General features: G+C 32.6%; 1 protein-coding gene across 3 annotated transcripts in view; it reads right to left on the reverse strand.

The window, feature by feature from the left end:
- Nucleotides 1-20,043, reverse strand: part of ORC5 (origin recognition complex subunit 5) — a 69,559-nt gene that overhangs the window by 36,630 nt on the left and 12,886 nt on the right. For all 3 annotated transcript variants that reach the window (XM_074367625.1, XM_010946677.3, XM_010946678.3), the window contains exons 5-10: nucleotides 16,918-17,029; nucleotides 11,994-12,124; nucleotides 6,115-6,163; nucleotides 5,938-6,028; nucleotides 2,344-2,396; nucleotides 464-576 (exon numbers count right to left, since the gene is read on the reverse strand). In XM_074367625.1, coding sequence (XP_074223726.1) covers nucleotides 464-576; nucleotides 2,344-2,396; nucleotides 5,938-6,028; nucleotides 6,115-6,163; nucleotides 11,994-12,124; nucleotides 16,918-17,029 — 549 coding nt within the window. The remainder of the gene's footprint in view (nucleotides 1-463; nucleotides 577-2,343; nucleotides 2,397-5,937; nucleotides 6,029-6,114; nucleotides 6,164-11,993; nucleotides 12,125-16,917; nucleotides 17,030-20,043) is intronic.

The following is a 20,043-nucleotide window of genomic DNA, read 5'->3' on the forward strand; positions in this document are numbered from 1 at the left end:
CACCCCTAGATTTTATTATCAGTATTCATTTCAGGAAAATCATGCTGTTCTTTGTTGACTTTCTATGGGATCATGGATCATTTTCAGACTAACTTGTGTTTGTCTTTCAAGATTCAGCAACCAATGTTACCTCCTCCGTGAAGCCTTCTCTCCTCAACACTTCCAAGTTGTTTATCATATCACACTTATCAGACACTAATACAATCTTTTTAGCCTGTCTGCTCTACTACCATCTCCACCCCAAAAGTAGCACTCACTTATTCCCAATATTCCACAGTAAGTTCTCAAATAACATTGCTGACTGGCAAAGGGAAAGTTAGAAAAATCTTTAGAGAATAAGTCCTAAATACATATTTAGCAATGTCTTATTCTAGTCTCTGCCCTTTACAAATTTACAGGTGTTGAGGAATTTCAAAATATTCTCTAGATCTTCAAAAATAAAGGGAAAAGAAATAATGATTACCTTAAGAAAAAACCTCTTGTCAGTTCTTGCTGGATTGTATGAAGCGAGGTATGCAGCGATTAGAATAAACTTCGAGTAATATGGAAGTTCCACATGAGTATATGCTGAGAGACCTGTGCAACAAAATATTCTCTTGAAGGTTTTCAATAGGCTACTACTAGACTTCTCTTTTCTCATTTATCTTTTGACTTCCTTCCATATGGTACCCTCCAGTCAAAATGATCTTCAAGTGCCCTGAGCTTAAAGTGCTTGATTAATGATGGTGCTGGAGGTGAACATTATTAACAGTATGCTCTGCTCATTCTATTATTTTTGTTTGGTTCCTACTATTCTGAAGTCTAAATCCTACCCATTCTGCCCTTCAAAGCCACACTCTCCATTAAACACTCCCTGTTGCCCCACTACCACACCAAAACAGAAAAATCTGTCTCTAATGTGAATTACTACTTTGTATATTTTCCTTATGACCCACATAACTTTATACCTTACATTAAGAGTTAATTAAACATGAGTTACACTTCTTACTAAGCAACAGTGTTCACTGAAGGAGTCACATCTAAAATTGTTTTTGTATCTCTACAGTATCTTGAACAAAGAAAAGAAGTGAGTGGATGAATAAATAAAACAACAGAATCAGTCAAGTAGCGATGATTTTTACAGGATGGGAAGAAGGAATCTGGGATTTACTGAATCCCTAGTATGTGTAAGACACAGTGCTAGGTGCTTTACTTAAGCATCTTTGAAGCTTTGCAGTAATTTAAAGCTAGATATTCTTTCCATTTTGGATGAAGACACTGAGTAGGGCCAAAGGTCACACAGTTAGTTTGCAGCAGAGCAGACCAATCACTGCAGGTTTTTTTTTTTTAACTCCAGAATCTATTTCTTTCCATTACAACACACAACTGAAAAATTACTTGTATAGCATCTCAAGCATTTAGAAACCAAAATACTACTTCATTTCATACCACTTCCTCAACCACTAGCTACTGACCTAATTTTCAAATACGAATATTTTAGATTTTTATTTTTTAAAGTAAAAGTTGACCCTTGAATAATGGGAGTGGGAGAGTGTTAGGAGCACTGACACCCCGTCTCCCATGGAGTAGATACTCTACAAATAACTTTTAACTACCCTAAAACTTAACTACTGACAGCCTACTGTTGACTGGAAGCCTAACTAATAAAATAAACAGTCGATTAACATGTATTTTATATATGTATATATAAATATATTTTATACCTTCATGACATACCTAACTTTCTTCATTCTTTTGGTATTTTTAGGCTATGTAATCCAACTGAGTTTTTTTCAAGTTGTCGTATATCTCAAAAAAAATTTCCAATGTATTTACTGAAAAAAATCTGTGTATAAGCAAAACCATACAGTTCAAACCCACGTAGTTTATGGGTCAACTGTAGTTCTATTGGGATAAACCTGAAGTCACAGTTTCTTTAAAGAAAACAAAAGCACAAAGCTTTCAAAATATAACCAAATGAAATGCATCTCGTAAACTACATTAACATAAAATTGAATTTTATCCCATGAAACTCATGAAATACATGAATACTGAGATAAAATTACGTATACAACTGATTGTTTTAACACAAGCATTTAAAGAAATATAAACTGCTTGATTTTCACATGATAGAAACCAATATCTGGAAGTAGAAAACTGGTATGCAAACTATTTCCTCCGATTACATTGGCACCTTGCTCTGATTACATTGGCATCTTAAATGAAAATATTATGGCAGTTTGTAAGTTCTCTTTTATAACACCGCTGACTGATGTGATCTTTAGTGTTAACTTTAGTATCTTAATTATTAGTAATCAATGAAAGAAGTGTCTCTGGTAACTGTCTCAACACTTCCTTTGATACCTTTCAGTTGTTCTGAATCTGTGTCACCTTTCTGCAGCTTTTCCCACTGTGAACTGAAAGAAAATAGCAGAGCAATAATGGATTGAAACATATAAAATCAATACACTGTATTTTAAACAGAGCCTTAGAAAAACTAAATTTTTTTGATTTATTGATAAAATACATTTAATTTCCTTATAAACAAGACAAGAAATATATACGTTTGTACCTCTACAAAAATCATTCAGTGTCTATTAGAACATGAACTTATATACCAATGACCAGATATTAATTTTTTTAAATATCTTTTCCTCCAGTCATAATCATAAAGCTATCAAAAACCACCAACAAAGAACATTACCTACCACTCAACTCCCAATATTTCAGTTACCATATGAAATTGTTACACACCATTTCTAAACTCCATAACAATCCCTTAAAGTAAGTATCATTATATTAGAAAACTGAGGCCCACAGGTTAAGTTGTCCAAGGTCACCCAGCCAGTCAGTAGTGGAGCTAAGAGCTGAATCCTTGTAGAATGCCTGCAGAGTTCATGCTATTTCCACTGCTCTACTCTGGTCTTATTTGCATTTAAAACTATTAAACAGCCCTAAATATTATTAAGACTATGAAGAGAACTTGGTGTAACAAAGCAAATTCCTCAGGAAACACAAGATTGCCCAGGGAAACAGAAATTTTAGCTGTATGATCCTGAATAAATCAATAGCCTTCTCATAAAAATGAGGCAATAATATACTTTTTACTTTTTTATACTTTCTCTCTCCTTAAATTTCTTGAAAATGTTGCTCACTTGTTGTCTTCTTTATTAGATTCACTTTCCTTTGTAAACGACTTACCTTTTGCCTTGAAGCTCAGAGACAGTTTTTTTATCTAATTTTTAATTTAAAGTCTAAGAATATTACAAGGAAATTTCTGCAGTAAGCTGAAAAATGGTCTCCCAAGGACATCGATGTCCAAATCCCTAGAACCTACAAATGTTACCTTATGTGGTAAAAGGGACTTTGCAGATGTGACTCACTTAAGGAGTCGAGATAGGGAGATTACTCTGAATTATCCTGGTGGACGCAATGTGATTACAAAGATTCTTCTAACAGAAAAACAATGGGAAGTCAGACATTTTAAAAAAAAACGATACACTGCTGGCTATGAAGATGCCAGAAGGAGCCATACACCAAGAAATTCAAGTAGCCTCTAGATGCTGCAAAAGGCAAAAAACCAGATTCTCCCCAAAAGCCTCAGAAAAAAACCTAGCCCTGTGCACTTTTAGGCTTCTGATATCTGAAATTGTATAAAATGATAATGTGTATTGTTTTTTAAGCTACTAATGTGTGGTAATCTATTATAGATTAACAGACTAGGACAGCCTCAGAAGTGACCATTCTGGGTCGAATTAAAAGATAAATCCTTTAATATGTACAGCCAAGTCTCTTACTTCTGGAAAGTTTTGTTAGATTACAGTTTTACATCTTATTTCAAACCCATTTTTTTCCTTTTCTATCTTTAGGAACTCCAATTATACATCTGCCTTTCACATTTATTGCATTCTACTTGATTATTTTTACCCGTTCAGTTTTGTATTCTTTGTTGTTTTCATCCCTCTCCTCAATATACTTTTTTAAGTTCTTAGTTGAATCTATACGCCCTTGTATATCTTAAAATTTCATTTTCATCTCTGAGATGATTGCTTTTGCTTGAATTTCATTTCTGAGTTTGGTCAATTTTTGTTTCACAGCCTCTAGTTCTTTGCCCATTTACTGAGCTGTTCAATTTCTAATTTAAAGTATTTTTTTTTTATATCTGAAAACGCTTATTTAAAAATTTTAAATCAGGCTGGAGTACTGTGTTACAGTATTCCTCTCCTTTATCCTGGGTAGGAAGGGGGGAATTTTCATCAGTTAAAATGCATATTTTCTGTTTATTATAATACCTTTATAAGGCTTCCTTATTTTTTCTCTTCATTTTGAAATGCCCAACATTTGCTTGGATCAGCAATAACAGATGATTGTATGAACCCAGGGGTATGGGTTTGGGATGGCTTAATAGAGACTTAATTCTAAAGTGCTTTCATCTCCAAGAATAATGAAGTACAGTTTCTTTAATGCAGTAAATTTTCAGAGGGAAGGACTGCTTATCCTCTGATTTTGTCATTCTTTTTGATGAGGGTTGTGTGATATTATCTTTAATTTCTACCCCTTGCTTCTTTCTTCACCACCAAGCCTCCAAGGGATGCCATGTCCTTTAAAATCACCTCTGTCTCCTCTCAAGAACAGTACTTTCCCAAGCCTGTCATGTTAATTCTTGTCCTATGTACTCTTGAAACACTTTCTTTTGATTTTCCAGTGGCCAATGCTAATAATCCTTCGAGTCTCACCTGTTGTCACTACGGTCCCACTCAGGGTTAACCTCTCTTTCTCGAGGTGATTTCATTTGTATTTGATAACTACAAGTCAACCCTATCTCTTGTCCTCACTGTCCTCTCCGCTTTTCCTTGTAGTCTTTAACTTTTCACTTCAGCATGAGCCCCAGAGCTGGCCCTGCTGGCCCTGGTTATTTCACTATTTACATATAAATTGAAGTTTGTAGTCAACTCTGTAGACTCCTAGTTATACTGCAGGCAAAGGTTATGAGTGATTTTATTTGCTCTCCTTATTGATCTCATGGCAAAAAATGGATTTAGGTGACCATCATTATCCTGTGGGAAACTGAAAGTCTTTCTATTACTATGTAACAGTCATTTTAACAAGCATCCAAATTTTTCTACCTTTACAAGATCAGATTACAAATTTTTCTATCCTGCGACTTCCAAAAATTCTCATCAAATGACTTTTTATTATTAAAAAGAGGAGTAACAGTATCTTCGTAATGTTTCTACTTATTCAGAAACTATTAAATTCTTATAATTGGCTAATTAAATCAAAACCAAAGTAAAGCAGTTATAGAATAAGGTATTTATGAAAGAAAATGGTAACAAAATCGATTAGAAACTGAGAAGAGACAAAAGCATTGATGTTTTTAAATTTCCTATATTGCTTTGTACTGCAGGCTTAATCTAACACCTATAAGGAACTTCTTTATTCACAAATCATTTTCACATATATTATTGAAATCTTCTAAGGATTGTTGGAGGAGGAAGTCAAGGTCTAGAGGTTTTAGGTGACTTGCCAAGACGTCATGAGTCAGAAATCAAAATCATGTTCTCACTACACTGTGTATGTGCGACCATGTCTCCTGAGCAGTTTCACTACTATGAAATTCTAATAATAGACAAATGTAGATTTATGACTTGATTTATACATTCCTTTAATAATCAATTTTTCATTATACCATTCAAATATCTAATATAAATATAAAAAACAAAAACTCAAACTGATTTTCCTGTAGCTTTCCAGATTTTTAAAAATGAGCAATTATTAGAAATACGCCTTGGGTAACATACTGCCTAAAAATTGTTTGCCCTTCCCAAAATAGTAAGAAAGGATTCAAACCACAAGAGTTTTTTCCCAATGTGAAGAAGGTAAAGGAAAACATGTACACTTTAGTAAATATCCCAAATAAAGATAAAGAAATAATACACATACTAAATAGAAGATTACCTTGATACTTCCCTGAGGTAAACAGTCTGCATGGCTTTCTTCAAATGAGGTTCAATATTTCTCCAGAGTTTGCGAGTATCACGTTCACTTGCTACTCCAAAGGGGAAAAAATTTCAGTAATTTAGATCTTATAGAAATTTTTTCAAAATAAGTATTATTAAGTAAAATTGTAGTTACCTTCTCCTTTAACCACAGGTTCACAATATTTAGGAAAATTAAGCACTGCCTGTAAACGAAGAAAAAAATGAGAAAAAAAAAGCACTTATCTACCATATTTAGAAATTATTTTTCAAGTAAAATTTTTATTAGAATTCAGACAATTTTATTTCAATATAACTGCTCAAGCAAAATGTTCTTACCACTCATTACTACAATAATAAAACCACACTTATCAATAACAATAATAAAACAACATGCAAAATATTCCTTAATTGGAATCCCACCTAATGTATTGTACTCTAGATATGAAGTAATATAACAAAGCATAATTTGTAATTTTAGGTCAGAATTATGTCACAAAGGAACACAAAATATACAATAAAATACCTTGAGTCCAAAGAAGTAATCCATTATTTTTCAAGGTCTGAATATTCTCACAAATTAAACATCATCTAGTTCAGTACAACTCAAATTATATGACTGGCAGCATTACCTGAGATTGTTATAAATACAGGTTCTTGGCACCATGCCAGACATACTAGATCAAAATCTCTGAGGATGAGACCCAGGAATCTAAGTTTTAACAATCTCTCTAGGAATTCTATGTACTCTCAAGTCAGAGAAGCACTAACTAATCATAATTACTAAATAGTTTTCCATGAATCAATATCAAGATTCTACTGAAAGATAGTTTAAGCAAATTGATTAAAAAATGCTGTTGTAATTTATTAATATTAATTTGGCCAAAGTATTTCATACTGAAATGATTCAATAATAAAACACTACAGAAAAGATGTACATAAATGTGTAACCGTACAATCCCAAATTAAGAAGATAACAGAGAACTAAGAACCAAATCCCTGAAGTAGATTTTCCTATATTCTATCACAAAAAGTAACTCATAAGAGCAAAAAAATCTTCCAAATTCTGCTAATATTAAGCATAGAGAGGCCAACTTTCCTAACTTAGTTTCCAATTTTCAGATCCAAGGACTGGTTAATAACACTAAAATGTCTTAATATTAATAGTAACTGGTGAACAACTTGGATAAATAAAAATATACTGCTTTCTTTCTTGGTCAAAACATTAAAATATAAGTTTCATCATTTACAACAGCAGTAAAATGTCAGTAAAGATAATTTTAGGAGACTATTTCCCAGTTTTACTTTAATAAATTAGTATTTTCCCCACGTCATTCCATAAGAACTTACTGAATTTGTAATGAGTACATTTATGTCCAAATACATTTTCTATATTTAGGTAAATCTTACTAATAATTAGAATTGTGCAAATAAAATATCTGTCCAAATACAAAATGCTTTCCACAACTTCGTCTACTAACATTCAAACGTACTCTCCAATATTATGCCCTTTCCTCCTATATTAATCTTTAAATATAAGCAAATTCTCACTTCTCTATGTTGGGATTATTTACAGCATAATCTAAATTCAAGCCCACTGGTATTTTAAACTGTCCTCCCAATACCCAGAGAATGAAAATAAAAAAGGCTACCAACAAAAATCACAAAAATAATTCCAAAGCCCAAATAGAAATAATTTTAGATGATTTTTGATATTATAAAATTTCACTACCACTGTACATTCCCCCCTGTAGCTTCTATTATGCCTTAGCACTTAAGTATATGGTTACTGTAAACTCATCACATCAATGAAAGGGGGTGGTAGGAGAGAGAGGGTGACAGATGACCATGTGTTCAGCAAATACTCATGTACAGAATGTAACAGAAGAAGCATAATTATCAAGAGTTACTTATAGCCACCTGTTATCTCATTTATTCCTGACAACTGCACTTTTATTATGCCCATTTGTCAGCCAAGGAAACAGAAGCAAAATATAATTTGCCTACAGGCACACAGAGATTCCATTGTTTGAATTTATGATTATGGATTTGTGAGATGTTCTGGGAATGTTACTTCTAAACCAACAAAGATGCCATGCTATCAAAGCCTGATTCAGGTGAAACAGAGAGATATTTCTTTTTATATTGCAAAGAAAAATTTGCATTACTTTAAGAAGTAAAACAATTTATTATAAATACTGAACAGGTAGCTGTAAGATAGGATAGGCAATTCAAGAAGTTCTTCCAATTCTTCCTCAGTGAGATTTTCAGCAAGTTTTCATTATTTTATTTGAAATTATTTGTTAGAAAATAATCTGATACATGTATATTGTAGTAAGCAGAATTCTTAAATACCCCCAAGACTTCCCATCTCTGGTGTACACACACCTTCTCTCAGTTATTCAATCAAACACTAATTTAGGTACTGCTATGAAGGGATTTTGGAGATGCAATTAAAAGTCTCAAAGATTATACTACGGGAGAGTTAAAAATAAAGAAAGAATCAGATGAGTCTGACCTAATCACATGAGACCTATAAAAGCAAAAAGTGTTCTCCAGCTGTTTGCAGAAGTCAGAGTTAGGTGCATGAGAAGGATTCAACATGCCTTTGCTGGTCTGTAGATGGAGAGTGACACATGACATTCTTACAACCAAAAGGAAATGAATTCTGTCAACAATCTTGACAGAAGCTCTTGAATGAGCTTGGAAGAGATTTTCCCCAGAACCTCAAGATAAGAATATAGTTCGGCCAAAGCTTTAATTTTAGTCTAAAATAACCTAAGAAGAGAAGCCAGCATTGCAGTGCCTGGATTTCTGAACCACAGAACTGTGATCTAACAAGCGTATGCTGTTTTAAGCCACTAATTTGTGGTAATTTGTTATGCAGCAATAGAAGACTAATACACATACTATGGTACAAATATAAAAGCATATTTGAAGGACAAGTAGAAATACTTTCTGAACTGTTTTGCCTTTTTATTTTTATTTACATTTTACTTCTGAAACATTAGAGAAACAAAACTCAGAACTGAAAACATTTGCATTAATAGTAATTTATATGAATTTTTACCAAGCAATGAGGCTTTACTACTTGCCAGGTCTTACTATTCCAAGTTCCCTACACACATTAACTCATCTAATCCTCTAAATTATCCTATGAGGTAGACATTACTGCTATCATCTCTATTGCACAAAGAAGTTAAATTATGCTTTGATTCGCTTCCTCTTCTAAAGATCAGCCACAGAAAGCTCCCCACTTTTAAAGGCTCATGTGATTAGGTGAGAGCCACCCTGATAATTGTCCTCTCTTAAAACAGGATATCTTGAAGCTAGGCAGATTTGGGGAAGAAAAAAAAAAGATTACTTTGGACTGCTCAGCTGCATGTGAAACAGCCAAGTTATGTGTGAGGCAGAGAAGTCTGTACTGTGAGTAGCTTCACTGTGCAAGCTCTCCTCACTCCTGCTGCCCAGAACCCATTCCTCCCACTCTTCAAACATCCACGGGCATCTACCTAGCACCACACTCAAAAATACAATCAACACTTCTAATCCCTAGCAATTCTAATCCTATATCAAACACAGCTATATTACTCAATCAAAATAATTCACAAAAAGTAAATGATCTTCCCAGACATCAATTGCATTTTAAAAGGAGACAATTTATCCAAATGACAGTGTTGTTAGTAATATCACCTAACACTGTTATATTTATTATTTACCAGCACGTAACAGAATATATATCATTTTATACCCAAAGAAATCATCTAAGGTATGTATTCTTGGTCCCACTATAGAAATGAGGAAACTAAAGTACAGAAAAATTAAGTATAATCTCAACATGACACAGCTGGTAAGAAACAGAGTTAAGGTACTTTAATATTAAGTCCCCTGCTAATTCTACCATATATACTACAATTATTTGGCACCCTCTTCTAGATACTATGTCACTAGTCACAGGGCCAAACAAAACAACAACAACAAAAACAGGCATCAGAAACCTGAAACTGAACTCCAAAAGATTACTAAGCTCTGGCTAAGTAATTCATTTTTCTGAGTAATTTCTAAGAAAATTATGATATTTGGAGGGAAAAAGATTTAAAATACAATTAAATTTAATGTGACAGATAACTTAAAACATCATGCAAAACTAAAACTTTGGAAAATAAATTGCTTGGGATTCATATGAGTATAAAAATAACTTTTCAGTTGACCCTCTTAAAAATTATAATTACTACTTTTTAGGAGTATCGTAAGAACTGTCAGAAAAGACAAACCTAGCTGAATATTCACAGTAATACTTTACTTTCTCCTGTCTTATGCTACTCTCACAGAGTTAGCTTCCCAAAAAATAATACTTAAAGAAATATCTATTCCTAAAGCAAATTTAAAAGCACATACATAGGAAAGATTTCTAAAAGAATGTTTTGCAGGTGATTTATTAAACTCTCAAGAAATATGCCACTTTTTTGAAACTAATAATATATATTCACTTGAAGGAAAAATGAAAATATAGAAAATATATCTTTATTATCCTGTTTTACATATGCAGAAAAATAAGAACACTATACTATTTTTGCTTAAAGGTCCTTAAAGATCATTTATTATTTATTAGTATTACCAGCAGTAGTAAAGGCTTAAACCATATTTCAAGCTTCAAGTTTATGAATATGATGTAACAGTAACAAAAAAAGCTGTAACCTCATTCCTAAATAAAATCATTCCTCAGTGAAACTCAAAGGACTTTATAGAAAATATATTTAAATTTTACATTTTCTTTTTCTACAAATAGTTTCCCTAAATAATTCTTCCTTCTTGTACTTAATAACTTACTTTGAAATGGCTGTCAGCACAGATTCCCACAGGATTCAAGGACATCGGTGCTAAGAGTGGTAACTACAACTTATTTCCCATGAAGGACAGTGGATGGGTATTTATTCCTGACTCCATCTCACCTAGGGATTGTGCACTGACCCTCTCCTCTGTTAGCCCCTAAGAATCCCAGACATTCAACTTCCTGAGATGTTAGTGATGAGCTTGAACTAGAACAGCTTGTCTTTTGTTTCTTCCCTACTCAGAAGATGCTTGAAATCTACACTTAAATCAGGAGAGGCTTAAAATTTTAAACTCCCAAATATGTGTTAAATATGAACACAATTTTAAATGGTCATCTTCTCCTATATTCTATCTCAAATACACAATGAATCCCTCTAAGTAATTTTTCAGAGCAAAGAAAATGTACTAAGAAATACAGACTCTGTTCCTTTGAAAGTAACTGTTTTCTAGTCTTAGATACATTACTATTTTCTGTTACATGGGGATGAGATCTTAAGTATTAATAAAATGTTTTTAAAAAGGAAACCAGATATTCTTGCCTCCTTCCTTTTAGATCCTCACAATTAAAGTAGACAGGTCAAAATTAAATATGATAATTAAAGTATGTATGTACTTTACAATTAAAGTAAAATATGATCATTTTCCAAACTGCCTATGAAGTATAAACAGATATTGTTTTAAAAAAAGTTTTTAGAATAATCTCATAAATATTAAAAGCAATCCTTTATTATGAAGATTACTAACTTAAGGTCAGTGGCTAATAAAAGACTAGTATAAAGCCTCTGATCATACTCAAATTCACCTAGATTCCAGACCACTATCACTATATACATAAAACTGAAAAAAATTTGTTACAAAAAATTAGAGATATAAAATTGCTTATTAAGTTTTCACAACTCCTTTTTGTTAATCTTCATTTAAATTTTAATAAAGTTCTACATTTTCTACAATTAGAAAAAAGAGAAAGGAAGAAATTTTAAAAACTCGTAAGGAAGTGTAGAAAGACATAACTAAAGATGAATGAAAGTTTTCTTAACAGGTCAAAGTTTGTACTAACCCACAGACTTCTACCTTTTTATGGTATACTGGCCTCAAAAGGCTATATCCAAATACATTTTCAACTTCTAACCTATTTCACATCATTTCTACATGGAAAAATATTAAAAGACGTACATTTGTTTTTAAAGCAAAATGCCCACTCACCAGATGTCGGAGCTCTTTCAAATCTCGACAGACGGTATAGAAAACTCCGAGAAGAATATTAATGTAGGCAGCATAGAAATCAGCTGAATACTCTGGAGGATAATCATGGGACAGGATCTTTTGAAGGTTCCCTGTTCACAGGACAGAAGTGAACAGAAATGATTGACTGAGCACCCAATTTAGACCATCTAGCATTTTTATAACAAAGGTTAAAACAATAAATACACAGGTTCAGCAATTACTAAGGAATAAAAAAGTTACAAAATTAGAGTAGAAAAGTAATATACATTTCGAAACTGAGGTGAAAGAATTATGAATCTCATGTTCTTAAAAAATTACTAAATTTTACTTAAGACAAATATTAAGCAATGACATCTAGAGAAAATCTCAAGAACCTTATTATAGGCAACATCAACATCAAGGGTGAAAAATAATATGGATTCCAGTTTTTCTGTCAATTCAGTAAATTAACAAGGGGTATTGCATAAACCACCACCAAACTGGAAAATGCTCTTCATTTTTTGTAAAATGAAAAATTCTTTATACACTATCACACGTTTAAAGTCCTAAGCCTGTATTTTATCCTGCTAGAAAAATCATATTGTAGAAGCACAGTTAAAATTAAAGAGAAACAATCACCTATTATTCAAAAGTTCCCAGTTATTGTACCTGAATCAGTCACTCACTAATTACATATTGCAATTCCCTCTGACTTCTGGGTGTAATGGTCTCTTCAGACATGTCAGTTAAGAGTACTCTGAATATGACTAGTACTTTAAGCCTGGTTCTACAGGGTTCAAGACTTTCACAGTACTTACAAGTGAAAACTCTTACAGGATATTCTGATCATTTCAATTTCCTTTTGTCTAAAGATTCCATTAAGTGAGCATTTTTACCATGGACACTTTGCCATTTACCATCAATCCTTGATTTTAACTACTCACTTCTTCCTCACAATCAGTTAGACATAGGTGCAAGATTAAACAATATATATGGCCTATCAATGGATATTAATAAACAGGAATTTAGAAATAGCTATATTAAGGGGACCTTTTAAACAGGGCAGTTGGCCAAAACAAACAATAGCCCAAGAGTACATTTCAAAGCCTTATCTCATGCCTAGAAATATCATCCAAAAGGAATTTCAGATAGAGATTGTTACTGCATCTACATCTTTATAACACAACCACTGGAAAAAGTACACAAAGTCCAAAACTTTGTATTTTTACATTCTAATAGCAAGTTTAAATTTAATGTTACTAAGCTTTTTAAAACACAAGTATTTGATACACTAAAAGCTAATGCCTTAAAACTTGGAGATAAAGTTATGTATATATAATGGCTGCCAAATAACTGGACAGATGGAAGAGAGGAGAGGAAGGGAAAGAGGGAAGGGATGAATGGCTAGACAGATGAACATACATAGACAAAAAAGGTGGTCTCTAAATGCATAGATGAGGAAATATGGAATTCAGTTAAGTCTCCAGCTCAGACTACATTCCTAAGCGCCTTCTGAACATCTCTATCTAGATATTCCTTAGAATATGAATATGCCTCATATGAAAGCTGATTAAGTGTGACCACTGGCCCATTTCAGCTCTGGTTAAAGTCTTGTAAGAATTAGAATTCTCATCTTGTTGCTGTAAAAGCAGACCAGTTGCTTGGATAGAGACTACAGACAAAATCTCAGAGTACAACTCTACATTAACGAAGTCATGCCAGCTGTAATAGTTTAGGACTACTCAATCTTAGGAAAAATCCCATCTCTAACAGAAAGCTGAAAATAGCATACTAACAGGTAGTAACTAAAGAGAAGAAGAAAGTATTTGATCAGTCTCTTGTCTTAAAATTTCACTATCAAAGTATGGTCTAACACACCAAGAACAACAGTTTCTAACTTGGAAAGGGACTTCTGCTTCTAGTCATGAGGGAGTAAGGGGGTCCAGAAATACTCTCCTATAGCAAACAACTAAAAACTAAACAAATCATACAGAACATCTATTTTCAGACATGAAACAAAAGACAATAAATGACTGTGAGACTTGAGAAAAGGGGAACAGTCAAAGAGTCTTACTATCAGCCAGGCTTTCAAACTAGAGGTAATTTTTTTCCTTAAGGAGCCCATGAATCTCAGTGAGTTGAGGAGACAAAGATTAGAGTAGAGAGCTAAGGCAGCTAGAAATTGCAGGGTAGAATACTTAAGAAGGAAGTTATGCAGAGAAAGAGCTCCAGAAATGTACATAGGGGTTGCCCTTGATTCTGGGCTGAATAACCATATGTATATGCACAGAGTAAAACCTCATAAAGACAAGCAAGAACAACTTCTGGGGAAAAAAATTACTGGAGTGCCATAAGTCAAACAATTTCCAGAGTTCAGATAGGGCTATAAACTGTTCATGTTGCCACCAGTAAGAATGGAGGAACTATGCTAAATCCATGAGGCATTCAGCAGAGAAACCAGAAGGACTATGTTTTAGAAGTGGAGCCAAAATTAGCCCTGGAATAAAGGCTTCTCTAGATCCTCTCTCCAAAAGAGATTAAACATAACCTTCAAAGCATCAAATATAACTTCAAGTGATTTAAATGTTTACCAGAAACAAGTCTACAACATCTATCAGTCAACAAAATTACTAACACATGAGAGAGCATAATGGGTACACACACCAGGGAAAAATTACTTAACAGAAACAAGCCCAAGATAAAAGAGGTAATGGAATTAGTAGACAAGGACATTAAAACAACTATTAAAAACATGCTCATTTGCTCAAGGATATAAAGGAAAATAAAAGCATAATGAGATCTGTAATGAAAACTTCCACTGGACTAGATTAAATGCAAAATAGACACTTGTAGAAAAAAAGTTCAGTGAACCTGAAGACACAAAGACTATCCCAAATAAAACACAGAGGAAAATAAAATGTAAAATTTAAATAAATACACGAGATTCAGCAGACAATACCAAGGAGTCAAACATACACGTAATGCAGTCCCAGAAAAAGACATGTGTAGGGCAGGGGGAAAGGGGAGACGACAGATAAAATATTTGAAGAAATAAATGGCTAAAATTTTTTCAAAGTTGATGATATTAGCACTCATATATACAAAAAGCTCAAGCAATCTCCAGCAGGATAAATAAGAAACTTTCTATTTTGCCTTTCTATGTCTATAAAGCCCAAATAATAATGTATTATAAGTTTATAGTAAATATATATATATAAATGTAGGACAAGAATAGCACAAAGGTTGTGAGGTGGGAAATTATAAATCACTGAGATTTTCAGATTTTTTATTAAAGCATAACATTTTGACTGACACAGTAACTAAACCAAAAACCTGATCAACTGCACTATAATCCACCTGAAGGAAAAAATGTATTACCAAAAGATGAGTAGTCTGCATGGGAGAGGCCCCAGAAAACAAGAAATACAGATTGGGCCCCTAGAGATTGCTGCTGAGAGGAGAGGGTGTCTTGAACATCAGATAGCATATTCCTAAAGACGACACACACACATCAAGTTATGACTGGATAGCCACTAAGATTATCCTTTTGCTCTGGTTCCAAGCTTACTTACTCAGACAATAATTTGGATATCAATTAATGCTTCCTTTTTGAAAGGCTTTTTGTGTTTCTGAGTTATGTTTAAAAATTGGTATGTTAAAGGTCCTAAAATTTAATAACAGATTAAATTAGGCTCTATATTATATATGCCTCAAAAATCTATTAGCCTACACTCTCTAAAATTGTCAAGATCACTTCAATCATTTAATTATGTCCTCAAATTCTCTCCATCTGTGCTACTTTGTATTCCTATTTTTTAAAAAATTAATCAAATCTTAATTCATTATAGCATTCTTTAATTTCAACTTCATTAAAAAACCAGCATTTTTAATAATATTCTTAAATTCTAAATACTTTTTCAGTACTATGCCTAAAATGGGTCATGAAAAACTTTAACATCTAACAGTGATGACATAGTTACAAAGAAATTTTTTAATGAAATCCTCTGATTTATTCATTTTCTTCCTAACCTTTTCTTGTGATTTTCATGGATGAGAAGCTATTGAAAATAAGGGCTGTCTTCATCTATTCTGGGTTCCTTTCTTCTATCTCAATTAATTAGCTAAGACAGGAGGTGTTACTTGATTGTTGTTCTCGTGAAAACAGGCAAAAATGTGTTGAGCTTAATAATGAATGTTTACAGATGATTAGTTCAGAGGGATAGTGTTAATGATGCCAAGGTCAAAGAATGCTATTTTTTTTATAGCCTCTAACCACCTTATGCTTCACAGTTATAATCTTTGAATCAGAAGTATTGTATTTGCATAGTGACAACAAAGGATTAATCTACAAAACTACTAAACACAGAAAGCTATTATGTTCTTTCAAAGACAAAAATCATTAGGATCTATGAAATTTAAGATTAAACACAAATTAAAAAAAAACAAGAAACATAAGGACTAGCAGTTGCTACTATAAAAGTTACAGTAATAAAAAATTATATTTACAAAATCAGAAGATACATTCCACATAGCACTTAACTCAAGTGCATGGTATATAAAGATTTCAATATAATTTTACTGTGCTTTGCCAGTCAAGGCTAATTTTTATTTGTATGGATGTTATAATCACAAAACATACATCTTACTGTACTAAAAAAAAAGGTGAAAATACACCTTTTGCACAAATATGTGGAAACTGCTCATTCAAAATATTTTAGTAATTACACAAGAATAACCTCACAGTTCCAAAATAAAACCTACGTATCTATAAATGAAGAAACATAAGCAACACTTTGAGATTGGCAGCAAATCTTAACAGATTAAGCCATCAAAATATTCCCATTTGAACATGTTAGCTTAATCTTTCAAACAACAAAAAACTATTATAGAATGTCATTTGTCAAAACAATGTTTCCAAATTTACCTATGCTATAATCAGGGAAATACAAGACAAATGGCTCAAAGCATCCAGTATTTGGACGAAACTTTTCCCAAACAATTTCACTGAGAAGGAGAACAGTCACATTTCTGTCAGTCTGCAAAAAAAAAAAAAAAAAAAAAAAAGAGAGAAATAAAAGTAACTTTGCATTAAAAAATCTTAATCAGAACAGTAATTCCATTTGAATTTTTCTTTCAAAATAAAGCCTGCAAAGTTCCAAATTATATATTGTGCATATAACAAATTATTTGCATGTTAATAAGCCATATTTAGAAAACATAATCAAGAAGCTCATCGTTGTATGCAAATTTTCATACTTAGTTACTTAGAATTTCCATAAAACTTAGGTTAATCGAAAATTCAGATACCCATGACTGCTACGGCAGTCATGTTAGGACGTATTTTATAGAAGTTAAGAAACGTATCTGCTTGAATGATTAAGACAAGACCTTTTTATGGAAATTCTCAAAGAAATCATAGCTTTCAATCAATAAATCAAAAAAAGGCAAAAACTGACGTCTCTCATTATTAAAATGGCTACAGCACCCAGAAGAAAGAAAACAAGTTGAAGATACTGAATATATATTAAAAACACAAACAAGTACAAGTATCTAAAACACCAATACTAAGTAAACAGACATGTTTTAAAATATATTTAGAAATTATAATTAGTATCCCAAATATAACATTAAGAGAACAAGCTCAATGTGTATGTTATCCTTCTACAGAGTGGCCACAAACATTCTATTCATGCTAGTTAGAATTTATCTGTAGACACTTCTGCAGTCTCAACACAAATTTTTATCTTTCCCATGTTCTTTTTGACATCTCCCAAGTTGACAAAGCAGACATGATAGCTGTTTTATTCTATAACTATTCTTAGGACCCAATTTCATAAATTACACTATACTTTGATGGTGATTTACTATTTATTGATTTCTAACTTACATGTAATATTATATTCCAATTTCATTATTTAGAAAAATATACCTCCAGATAACAAAGATAGCTGAGTTCAATAAATTCCACAGAAAATATAGCATCTTTATGAAAGAGAAGAAAAGTTTTTAATTTCAAATGCTCTGTCTTATCAATTTTTAAGAATCTTTGAATTTACTTCTATAGGAATAAAAAAGTATGCTCTAAACATAATCTGTTTAATCATGTTTTTATTTAATTAAAAAAATTTTTATTGAAGTATAATTGAGTTAGTGTTAGTTTCAGTTGTATAGTAAAGTGATTCAGTTATACATATACACATATATATTTTTTTCTTCTCAAATTCTTTTCCATTATATGTTATTACCAGAAATTGAACACAGTTCCCTGTGCTACACAGTAGGTCTTAGATGTTTATATATTTTATATATAGTAATGTGTGTCTGTTAATTCCCAGCCCCTAATTTATCCTTCCCTGCCCTTTCCCCCTTGGTAACCATAGTTTGTTTTCTATGTCCATGAGTCTGGTTTTGGTTTGTACATAGAATTTGTATCTTTTTTTTTTTTATCAAGTGATATCACATGATATCTGTCTTTGTCTATATAAGTACTGCAAGCTAATGACTGCACTACTGGAGCTTCTGTCTTTGTCCATACTTCACTAAATGTGATAATCTCTAGGTCCATCCATGTTGCTGCAAATGACAGTATTTCATTCCTTTTTACGACTGAGTAATATTCCATTGTATAAATACACCGCATCTTCTTTATCCAGTTATCTCTTGATGGACATTTAGGTTGTTTCCATGTCTTGGCTGTTGTAAATAGCGCTGCTATGAACATTGTGGTGCATGTGTCTTCAAATTATAGTTTTCTCCAGATGTATGCCCAGGAGTGGGACTGCTGGATCATATAGCAAGTCTAGTTTTACTTTTTTAAGGAACTTCCATACTGCCCTCCATAGTGGCTGCACCAATTTACATTCCTACCAACTGTATAAGAGTTTTTTCTTATACCCTTTTCTCCATACCCTTCCCAGTATTTATCGTTTGTGGACTTCTGAATGATGGCCATTCTGACTAGTGTGAGGTGATACCTCATTTCAGTTTTGATTTGCATTTCTCTAATAATTAGTGATATTAAGTATCTTTTCATGTGCCTGTTGGACATCTGGATGTCTTCTTTGGAGAAATGTCTATTTAGGTCTTCTGCTCATTTTTTGATTGGGTTATTTGGTTTTTGATATTAAGCTGTATAAGCTGCTAAATACAATCTTGATTACAAAGCACTGAGTTGTTTTAGCTTTAAAATACTATTATCTAAAAGCATTTTATAAAGGCAGTTTAGAAAATGAGAGGTTAAAAAAATAGAGGATATTCATCAATCTGAAACAATTTTAAATTGGTAATGTTCTTATCTGTTCATCTAAAAGTACTTTCAATGTACAGTAACAGATAATTAAAACTTCATTTATTTCAGTAAGTATTTAGTATACAAAGTAGGAAATGCTTTTGCTGTATTTCTCTTAAGTGAAAATAACATCTTTAAAAATCAAGCATGCTTTCAGAAACATCAAAACAATAATTTTCTTTTCTGATGGAGTTAAGCTTCCTATGAATCTTTTCATTTTCTTCAAATAGTTTCCATAATTAAAAACAAAAAGTGAAAGACGTAAGTACTGTGATGGGATGCATGATCACCATCGCTCAGCATAGGGGAAAAAATGCGGTAAGCTATACAGGAAGGGGAAGTGGACAGCAAGAATGCATTCTGGCCATCAGACAAGGAACACAGCAAAGCAATGGGAAATAGTGAATGAAGACATGAAAAATACAAATACAACATAACACAACAAAACAAAATAGAAAGGGAGGAAGAGACCTCTCCTCAAAGAGGATGGGTCGTTGGTCTCAGTAGGTAAAATGCCAAGAGTTAATCAAACTGGGAAAGGCTACACCAAGTAAGGAAACTTCCAAGATAACTCACCAAGAGGTAAATTTATTCTCCTCCTGTTCTCTCCACATCTTCCCCCCAAGACTATTAGTAAAAGTCGACTTTAGGAGTCAGCAATAGGCACACAATGATTTCAGTGGCATTCAGTTGAGAATTTCTAAGTGGCTTCTTGAATTTAAGTAATATATCTAACTTTTCAAAGGTGGAAATGCTCTAGGC

This window comes from Camelus bactrianus, chromosome 7 (genome assembly GCF_048773025.1).
Source record: "Camelus bactrianus isolate YW-2024 breed Bactrian camel chromosome 7, ASM4877302v1, whole genome shotgun sequence".
NCBI classification, from domain to species: Eukaryota; Metazoa; Chordata; class Mammalia; order Artiodactyla; family Camelidae; genus Camelus; species Camelus bactrianus.